Genomic DNA, 10475 nt, shown 5'->3' on the forward strand with positions numbered 1-10475 from the left:
CGCAAAACAACCCACTTGTTGTACGTGACGTGCCGCTGGCGGTTTTTGTCCAAAAAGTCCTTGTAGAAGACGGACATTTCCTCGCTGCTTAGAGTGCGGCGGCGGCCTGTCGCGCGGATTCGGAAACATGGTCAAACCAAAATATCACTTGGGTTGGGACACGAAAAGTGACTAGGGACTACTAGCCATACTGTCCATACTGCCTTCCGATTGGCCCATACCACAATCAATAAATTTTGGATATTTATGGTGTTTAAGAAGTTAAAAGTCTTCGGTTTGGCCACTCGTTTCAGGCGATGCCGAAATTCATCTCAGTAAAATTCCGATAACAGACGGATGAAGGGCTTTCTTAAAAATTTCTAAATGAATAAAATAACTTCTTTTTGGGGTGTCTTGACCCGTTGGGCTTCTGAGAATGCTAACCTTGCCGGTCTCGCTCAGTCAAGCCTTTGGCCTTCAGCTGCGACACAATGAAGGCGTCTTTTTCCTGCGCAAAACACAGAATGGACGCTGGCATGAAACTGACAGAAATTCCTCCATGCAAGTTATGACATACATTATTTGATTTTGAATTTGCTGCCCTCTGCTGTGCATGTGTGTCATTACTAAATGAATGTGTGGAAAAATATATACAGTAGTACAAAATTAATTTGCTCCAAAAGTCATTTCGTAATCTCAATCTTTCATAAGTAGAGGCGCTTTTTACATGCAAATTGCCTCATCTGTTCCAAGCCACCCCAAAACCTTGAAATGAATATTACTCAATTATAAAATTGCATAAAAACGGCAACAACAAATACATATTAGAATTACATTATTGCATAACAATCAAAATATATCATGTAAAGCATGACAAAAAACACTCCTAAACCCTTTCAATTAATAATATTAAATATAGCAGTTGAGACTTTGACCGCATTTCACTTGTTTGCCTTAAGATGGTGCTGGTGTGTTGGTGATGAGTGCAGCGAGAAGTACCTTTTTAGAACGTTTTATTTGTACATCTTTATTTTACATTTCCAGTGATCCAGGAATCCTTTACAAGTCCACACGAGCAATAATATTTCATCACTATGTATTCGTAATATTAAGAGTTATTAATATGTTAATATTGTTTAATATCGCCATTTTTTTTACTCGTTAGCCAATAATAGCCAAACCTTAGTTTGTAGTTTTTGAACAAGCACATATATGAATTTCGTAGCTATGCGGTCAGACTAACGTACTAGATAAACACAGACTGCAGGGTTCGGCGTATGCTTATTGCGAATTCTGCGCACCTTGCTAAAGCTGAGGTTCTGCTCGGACCAGAATCGGTGGTTCCAGTCCTCGGTGTCCTGCCGCAAGTCCCTCAGGCGTCTTTCCAGCTCCGACTCGTTGGGAGCCACGCGATAGACGATGGGGCGCAGGTTGGAAAGCGGGTTGGGCGGCCCGATCCAGTCGTGCGTGGCGCTCGGCGTCGGTCGGAACTTGAACCTCTGAGGGAAAATGGGACAAGTCGGTATTTCGCTCTGAAAACTTCATAGAGAACAACCTAACACTTTTGTTTCACTGGAAATTGTCCTGCTCCTTCTGGCGTGCGTGGCCTGGCCACTAGGTGGCAGTGGAACACAGACTATAGTACTATGATTTGAATCTCAAAAAACCGTTGCGGTGCAGGAAAAGGCAGCGGCAGACAAAAACAAAAGGATTGTCATTTCCTTGATGGAGGTATCACTTGTTTCATCCAGCCGTAGCTCGACCTTCACTTGAAAATCGGTAAGTTCGGGGCATCGGGTAGATTAGGAACGCTAAAAGTGTTTCAAAATACGAACCTTTGAAGAATCATCTTGCAGTTTAGTCGTTATCTTGCTACATTCTCGCTTGCCGGAGGCCGCCATGACACTTTGACGCGCACGTAAACAACTCAAGCGGCGCCAGGTCAAACACACGGCGGCGGCTCCAACAGACATGACGACCACGCAAAATACGACAAAAACACACGGAAACAATGAACGCCAAACAGTTACTTGTCGATGCTTTGTGTAAAGTGGATTATTTAGCCCCCTCGTTGCATCACCGGCGCCCTTCTGCCGACGACGGTTAACTTCTGGTCACGTGGTAGCCAAAATACAAAAAAGCGCTTCATAATATCGCCTGCTCTGCCCGTGTTATTAACCACTATATAACCACCAATATAAGTCATATATAGCTTCATTTGAAGTCTATTGTTTCGAATGTTTCTTCGCAATTTTAACCCAATTGGTTTTGTGACAACTTTGTGGCTGTCTTCGGATTTCGAGGAAACAAAACCGCTACTCTTAAGGCTACGGCGTGTCCCGGTGACCAAATGAAACGCACCCCGTTGGCCAAACAAAACCAACACGCCAACAAAGCCGACGTTGACAAAAAAAAAAAAAAAAAAAAAAAACACGTTGCGATCTACTCGGAAACAGATAAATTCCACTCTCGCGACAGCGTTAAGTGCGAATATATGATCGTTTTACTCGCCCCGTCGCTTGAATCGAACGGCATATACAAAGTCCGCGTTCGCTGCGGGCGGGGCGAATGCGAATCGACGCAAGCGGCTAGCTTAGCTAAGCTAATGTTTGTTAGCCGTGCTGGAAGAAGACGCCGAGGAAGGAGCTGCGTGTTTTATCCTCCGCACTTCTCATGGCCGTACGCTGGTTATGCAGGTGAGAAGACCACGACCATCGTTTCCTTAAAGCACTTTCGGTGAAACTTCCCCCATTCGGGCGGGGCGCGGTCAGGTGATCGAAACCCCAAGAAAAAAATATAACAAGCCTCCCATGAAGACAGACGGTTTTCAAACTGATTTTAAAGGCCGTTTTTAAAGATTTCAATCGGGCAAATAAGTGCTTTCGATGACCACCGGTGACGTTTAAAGACGAGATGTTAGCCATTTGTGGGCGGGGCCACAGATGCGCCGCGCTGGTGCTGATGCTGAGCACATCTGCGTCGCTCCGAAAAAATCCAAATCGAAAGAATCCAAATTTCCACCCTTTTTCCTCTCGTCTTCTTCATCAACTTCGCCGGATGGGAAGCCACTCGTTTTAAAACATGTGCGCCAACGTGTTCGGAGTTTTGAAGAGGTGAGAGCTGTCGTGACAAGACATATGTCGCAGATGAGAAGGTGTGTGTGCGCGCAGGTTCAAACACGTGCACCTTTTTTTCTGTCTATGCCGGGATGACATAATGCGCCAATTCGAGAGTGGGTTTATTGCACGATGGCTTCCTCTTAGCTGCTAGCTTCTTAGCATGTCAGACAAAAGCCCGCAGGCGTTCTCTCGTCGTGTTCTGGATCCGAGAGCGTTCTCTCAAACGGCTAAGATGCGGTGCGGCGATCCAGTCACCTGGCCGTTACCCTCTTACGTAACATTTCCTAAGCGGATCACTGATCCATACGGTTTCAGGTGTGGCGGATTATCAATAGAAAAGTCAAAGAATGCGCAATGTATTTACAGGTGAGCAGAAATCTGCAGCGGATTCGCCAACGATTGAAAAAAAAAAAATAGAAATGGTTGTTTCGCAATTTCTAATCCAGCTATCCCCCTCTGATTTCAAAACTAGGTAAGTGCGTGATAAACGCACTTCAAATCGGGTTAGGCCATTGGTGTGGAAGTCCAGTCCTGGAGGGCCGGTATCCTGCGTGTTTTGCGGTTTTTCTCCCCCCAACACACCCGATTCAAATGATTAGCTTATTAGCAAGCACCGCGGGAGCTTGGAGAAGATCCTAATCGTTTGAATCAGGCGTGAGAGAGAGGCTTCGGAAACATACGGGATACCGGCTCTCGAGGGCCCGACTTCCACGCCTGTGGGTTAGCCAGTCGTCGTCCCTGTTAGTGGGCGGACTAAGAGTAGCTAACTGTTTTGTGATAGCCATACCTCCTTTCGCTTTTAGCAGAAAGTCTCCACAGCTGTTTATTCATCTTTCCGGAATACGGTCAATGGTTTATTGAATATCATGCAGTCTGCTAATTACTATTCGGCCTAGCGAGCGTTCGCGACGAAAGGAAACCTTCACGACGCTCTTATCCAAAAAACAACATTTTAGCCGTAGAAAGTTGTGACCAAGGAGGCGACCGCTCAGTTTTGACACGCTTCTGAAGGCGTAAGTTTTTTTTTTTTTTTAATATGATTGGCTTGTGCTCAGATCAGCAGACGCGCGTGAGGAAAGAACACAGAAACTCTTCAGAGTGCTTCTCATGTGGTAGAAAAAGGAGGCTAATCTCATTGGTCGAGTGTATGTGAATCTGACCCACTAATGCCTGAGGGTCTGCGTTCAACAATAGTAGGTCATTCAGCTCTGCGGACTTAAGTGCTCATTACCAAATGGGGAAACAGAGAAGGTAAGATACATGGATGGGTAGAGAGATTGATGTAATGTGCACAGATCAGTTGCTGTAACGCTTGCATTTTGGGTCGCGTCGTGAAAATATAAGGCGGAAGGCAGAGGTGTCCAAGTCTCCGAGGGCCGCTATGACCAATGTTTTGGATGTTTCCGGCCTCCACACCACAGCGCGTGGGAGGACGGAAAGGGGAGGGCGGCGGTCTGTGGAAATAGCCTTTCCGGGAGGGAGTCCAGATAGCAGTTTGTTTTGGGAGCGGGCCGACAAATAACGCGTTTGACCTTGAGTCCGTAGCGCGAAACTCAGAAAGGGGCTTCCGTGAACCGAACCGGGGTCCGGTAACCGCGAGGCGGACGCGCTAAGCGTCTTCAACGTACCCGCTCCCGTCCACATCGGGATGGCGCTGACTTTTAGCGGCGGGGCGTCTCGGGTAAGGGACGCTCATTGTCGCGGCTTCCCGATTGTGCGGCAGCCTCTTGGGGAAGCCCTTTGATGGTGGCAAGAGGATGGAGCGCCAAGGGCAGCCGCAGCAGGAACAGCAGCAGCCCGCGGGGACGGGGCAGCCGCCGCAGCACCCCGCCATGATGCGGCTATACGAAGTCCACCGCGAGCTCACGGCGCTGGGGCCCCAGGTACGCTAAAAAAACAAAACAACAAAAACTGAATGATTTGATCATGCCAATGGATGGTACACTTGTATCACTAATAAATAAATCACTTTAGGGCAGATTTTGAATTGGCTTTTTAAAATAATGTTTGAATTTCCATCCCTTTATAAGCGGGACATTTATTCAAACTGCATTCTTTTTTTAAGTGATTTGATCTGTAAAGACTCCTAATAGTGAAAGTAGATGTTTGTAATTGTCGAGGCACGCTAGAACAGGTGTGTCAAAGGAACGGCCCGGCCCGCGAGTCGGTTCTCGCCCGCAAACGGCTCCAATTTGGCCCGCGAGACAATTTTTTCACGTAAAGTAAAAAAAAAAAAAAAATGAAACGTATTACGATTAATAGTAAGGCGAATCTTTTGCGATTACGCCAGCGGTGTCAAACGTAGGGCCCGCGGGCCGGACGGAGGCCGTTCTAGACGGTATCGAGGGGTACGCAAAGCCATACCGGACCGAACGGGTGCGGTCCCCCTCGCAGGTCTGCACCTTCAGCGGCCTGCCCGACGACCGCGACTACAAGCGTCTGGAGCGGGAGCTGACGCGCCTCCAGCTGGAGGTGGACCACGTGGACACGGAGGGCAAGGCGGAGCTGCAGGCGGCGCGCAAGCGGGCGGCGCAGGAGGCGGAGGGCCTGCTGCGCTACCTGGAGGAGAACGCCCGCCACCCGTCCCGCCTGGCCATGGAGGAGCTGAGCCAGGAGGCGCGGCGGCTGGTGGAGCGCCGCGTGGTGGCGCCGCAGCGGCAGGGCGGCGCCGCCGACGTGGACGACGAGCTGGTGGAGGCCCTGCAGCAGCTGGTGCTGCGCCTCACCCAGGTCAAGACGGAGGGCCGCGTGCCGCTCCGCAAGGCGCGCTACCGGGCGCTCACCCGGCTCTGCGCCGTCCAGGACGTCCTGGAGGGACGCACGCCGCAGCAGACGCTCTCGCTGCCGCTTTCGGGGGAAACGCACCAGGCCGTGCACCGCATCAACCAGGTGAGCGTCGCCTAAAAACAAGGAAATGAAAACGCGCGCCGCACAGCGTCCGGCCCGGCGCGCATGCCCGCGCCCAACCCTTTAAACTAAGGCGTCGAGGCTGGGGTAAAGCCTTAGTGACTTTACCTCGCATTACATTACACCTTACAGCGGTTTAAAAAACTGCCCTCTACGGACCTGTGGTGGAATTACACCCCAAATAAACAAAAGGCTAAACAAGTTCTTTTTTTCCTCGACGAAAAGTGGGAGGCTTTGCATATTTATATTTTGCAATCAAGGGGATGTTTGAAGGAGATTTTCGTCAAATATTCAACTTGCAAGTCAACGTACCGTTTTCTACTGAAAACAAAATGATAGCACTTCAAACTTTTGTAACTGAGGCAACGGATCTTCGCAATAAAATACATCGCGCATTAGCGTTAAGCCAAAAAAGACCGCCACCTAAGGACCAATAGTGGAATTACTGACAAAGTTATCGGGAGGGTTTGTATATTTATATTTTGCAATTAAGGGAACGTTTAACGGACGCTAACAAGGAGCAAGCTAAAGCCTAAGTTGTCAACAGGTGATGGCCAAGGTGAGCGTGGCGCGCAGCCAGCTGGTGGCGCTGCTGATGGGCCTGAGCGGGCGGGACAGCTGCGCCCACCTGTCGCGGCTGCTGATGGAGATGCAGGTGGAGCTGGACGCCCTGGACGTGTCGGGCAACGCCGCCGTCAGGAACTACCGCAAGCAGGTGGTGGAGGAGATCAACGGCCTCCTCAAGCATCTGGACCTGGAGGGCGAAGGCGAGGACACGCGCAGGTACCCGCCCGCAAACGGGGAATTGCCGGGCCTCGCCTCGCCTCGCCTCGGAACGCGCTGACGCGGGCCTTTTGCGGCCGCAGGTACGACCTGGCGCAGAACGACTCCATCCGCGAGATCGAGGAGGTGCGCGGGCACGTGCGGCACCTGCGCGAGGGCGTCCTGCGCCACTGCGCGGCCGGCGAGCTGAGCTTCCGGCCCAAAGCCGAGCTGCAGGGCCTGCTGACGCACCTGGACCAGGTGGACACGGCCAAGAACCCCTGCATCCGCGAGGCGCGGCGGCGGGCCGTGGTGGAGGTGCAGGCCCTGGTCACCTTCCTGGACCTGCGCGAGGCGCTGGCCGGCCGCCGCCCGGGCCCCGGGGAGCACCCGGCCCACCGGGACGTCTGGGCGGCGCTGGCCAGCCTCTCGGAGCTGCAGGCCCGGGCGCTGGGCTTCGACGGCAAGCGGGCCGACAAGAGCTACGTGGTGCTGGAGGAGCTGCTGACCAAGCAGCTGCTGGCGCTGGACGCCGTGGACCCGCTGGGCGACCCGGCCGCCAAGGCCGCCCGCAAGCAGGCCGTCAAGTTCGCCCAGAACATCCTCAACTATCTGGACATGAAGACGGACGAGTGGGAGTACTGAGCGCCCCGCCCCGCCCCGCCCCGTCCCGCCCCGCCCCGCCCCGTCCCGCCCCGCCCCGCTTTTTTCTTTTCTGTGGGGGCGGGCTCAAACTTTTCAATACCTGGCTCTATGGAATTTTGCCCGTGTCCGCGTGTGCTTCTGCGCGGCTATACTCGTGAGAACCATTTTGAGTCCAGGAAACAGATTGGTTCGGCATTTGGCAGGCCACGTAAAATGATCGGGCGGGCCATTCGTTTCAATACGAAAGGTGAATCGGATGCAAATAAGTACCCGTCAATGCGCATGCTAACATAGCAAAGGGAAATAAACGAAAACGAGCTCAACGCATACAAAGCGGCACAATGTAACATGCTAACGTTAGCTGGCGCGTTATCCGCAGTCGCGACTTGTTGGCTCAACAAACATTTTGGCCGTATTGGAAAGGGCAACCTTCTCACAAAGGAAGTACAACGTCCAGACACATTTCACTGAAAGACGGAACAACGTGTCACTGAAAGACGGAACGGGTCACCGCCACACCGTCCTTCCTCACTACAAAATGTCAGAAACAGCGACCGGAGGCGGCACCAAAGACAAAGATGAGGCCGGACAAAGGTCAGGCAGTAGGTCAGGAGCCAGGAAAGGCATTACGTCAATGAAGGTCCTCACAAGTATAGCCGTACAAACGCGTGCGCGGAAAGGCGTGCGCTGTGCTCGCGTGTAAGAGTTGCGCTGACGCTTCTCGATGGTCCCCGCTTGGAGCAATTAAAGGAAGTGACCTTGTGAAGCACATTTAAAAATCAAATGGATCTTTTTCCACAAAATTTCCTACATAGACCACGGATGGAAAAACGGGCACGTGGTTTTTAACTGGAAGATCTCCCCGGGGATGTCGTGAACTCCGGCGTCCCACGTTCCCCGCGCGACTGGGCCAAATTCCCAATGAGCTCTCGCCGGGTTGTCAAACAGGAAGCGGCCTCGTCAAGCGGCCGTCAAGAGAGAGACACGGAAGAAAAGATGAAAGATGCCAACGGAACCTTGTTGAAACTTCGTGCCTTCGCGTTCTGGAGCCGGCCGCCTGGCGGCGTGCGGCCGGATCCTCGTACCGCGTGATCGGACTTGTGTGCTCCGAGCTCCCGGATTTGTGTCCCATCTCACCTGATGTCTTTGCGATGTCGGCTTGTACGGTTTTCTCCGAGGCGCATCTATTGCGCGTGTACCATCACACCGCACGTGTGTACCGCACGTATTCCAGAAGCGTGTGCAGTTTCACCCGGTGCGTATAGTATATACCGCACGAGTACGCAACACGCAGCCAGAAACGTGTGCCAGCGTGTCGGTTGTGTACCGCGTGTATACCACGCGCCCGGATGTGCGGGCGCCATCTCGACCGATGTGTACCATCTGCCCCGGTGTGCATACCGAGTGACTGAACGTCTTATCTCAGCGGGTGTGTACCACGGAATACAACATGAGCGGATATGTGTGCGCCCTCTCACCAGATGTCCATGTGGACCATATACCCTCTGTCCCGGTGTGTATACCAAGCCTCTGAATGTCTACTGGATATGTGTGTGCACGCACTATTTCAACAGATGTGCAGCATTTACCATCTGACCTAGTGTGTGTACTAAGTTACTGCATGTGTGTATACCATCTACCGTGAACCAGGCGTATACCACGTGAACAGAGGTGTACGCCACCTCACCAGATCTCTTGGTGTCCCATATACCATCTGGCCTGGTGTGTATACCGTATGTCTACAGTGTGTACCATCTAACCAGGTGACTGGCTGTGTGCGTGTACCATCTCGCGAGATGTCTGTGTCCGACGTGTGTATACTCCGCCTGCCTATACCATGTGACTGGACATGTGTAGTGTGTGCGCGCCATGCAATCTCCATGTGTGCGCACCTTTGTGTGTACCGTTTCAGACTTTGATGTGTTGCGCGTGCACCATGTAACAAAGCGTGTAGCACATGTCCTACGCGCTCATACTTGTGTGCGCTACGCATGTACCATCTGACCGGTGAAAATATGCTGAGCATGTGGCCAGACCGTGTGTGCACCATGCGAAATCTTGAATTGTACGGACACCGTTTCATTGCCTCGTGTATTCCACGCGATTGGATGTATGTGTACCATGTGAGCAGGCGCGTGCGTGTACCACAGGCGTACGCGACGACACACATATGAAGAGCACAAGAGTTGCACTAGTGTGTATTTTTCCCAAGAGTATTTTTACTGCACAAAACACAATCGAGCTTTAAAAGTGATAGATGAGAAACAATTCATGTATTGATTAGGAACTTGTGTCCCATTACTTTTGTCCATCGCTGACATGGGAGAAAAAAAAAAAAAACTTCAACAATGGGAATGGTTCCCACACCTTATGAATATTAATCCTATTTATATTCACCGAGCTATTCATAGACTTGACATGTGATAGTTTTTGTCTTGTTGCAGTCAAATGAAAGCCCTTTTTTTGGTTGCCGTTGAACTCAAATGTTGGGAATGACTTTGAAGCAAACGTCTTCCATACAAAGTCCAAACGAGAAAAAAAAACATGGCAACGGTCGCCATGGGAACTGAGGACGAACCAAAAATGTTGTACAACGTCCTTTTCGTTTCAACGGAATGTGCATTTTTTAAAATTTTGTTGCCGCCAACGCCTGGAAGGCGAGACTCGTTTTTGATACTTTAAACGACGTGGGTATTAAAAAAAAAAAAATAAAAATAACGAAGGAACCTTGTGTTTGGATCGCTGCCCAAATAAACGTGTTGCATTGGCATGCCTTGTTTTTTTTTTGTCTTTTTGCTAGCTGTGCAACAGAAGTAAATATTACACCAAATTTTAAAAAAATCGAAATTATTGCAATGCAGTAGAAGAACGAAAATAAACACGATAGCAAACAAATGGTGGGGTTAGTCATCAAAAGTTCGGAAACACCCTGCCAACCCAGCATAAATGGATCCTTGACATCTATAGCCGTCAGTGGCAGTGAAAGAGTTAATTGTTAACGGTATGGAGAAATGAACGATGAGCTATTTGGTAAAGGAAAACGAATGAAAAGAGAAAATGTTG

The 10475-nt window shown here is 50.6% G+C and overlaps 2 protein-coding genes across 7 annotated transcripts in view; one reads left to right on the plus strand and one right to left on the minus strand.

The window, feature by feature from the left end:
• LOC148412375 (kinesin light chain 1) overlaps nt 1–2980 on the minus strand; it is a 21069-nt gene extending 18089 nt beyond the window's left edge. Inside the window, exons 1-4 of the mRNA XM_088433426.1 lie at nt 1815–2980; nt 1281–1478; nt 424–487; nt 16–106 (exon numbers count right to left, since the gene is read on the minus strand). Of these exons, the coding sequence (XP_088289552.1) occupies nt 16–106; nt 424–487; nt 1281–1478; nt 1815–1952 (491 nt within the window). The 5' untranslated portion in view covers nt 1953–2980. The remainder of the gene's footprint in view (nt 1–15; nt 107–423; nt 488–1280; nt 1479–1814) is intronic.
• The window catches only part of bag5 (BAG cochaperone 5), a 16120-nt gene extending 5938 nt beyond the window's left edge, over nt 1–10182 (plus strand). Inside the window, exons 1-5 of one of the 6 annotated variants that reach the window (XM_088433431.1) lie at nt 1648–1758; nt 4822–4981; nt 5493–5987; nt 6553–6788; nt 6872–10182. In XM_088433431.1, the coding sequence (XP_088289557.1) occupies nt 4856–4981; nt 5493–5987; nt 6553–6788; nt 6872–7412 (1398 nt within the window). In that variant the 5' untranslated portion in view covers nt 1648–1758; nt 4822–4855 and the 3' untranslated portion in view covers nt 7413–10182. Of the gene's footprint in view, nt 1–1647; nt 1759–1779; nt 2676–2743; nt 3134–3617; nt 4350–4821; nt 4982–5492; nt 5988–6552; nt 6789–6871 lie in introns of those variants that run through there. The other 5 variants (XM_088433429.1, XM_088433428.1, XM_088433427.1 and 2 more) reach the window with 5 other exon arrangements.
• Nucleotides 10183–10475: the final 293 nt, after the last annotated feature.

The sequence above is a fragment of the Hippichthys cyanospilos genome, chromosome 14, assembly GCF_059441005.1.
Source record: "Hippichthys cyanospilos isolate Australia breed blue-spotted pipefish chromosome 14, RoL_Hcya_1.0, whole genome shotgun sequence".
NCBI classification, from domain to species: domain Eukaryota; kingdom Metazoa; phylum Chordata; class Actinopteri; order Syngnathiformes; family Syngnathidae; genus Hippichthys; species Hippichthys cyanospilos.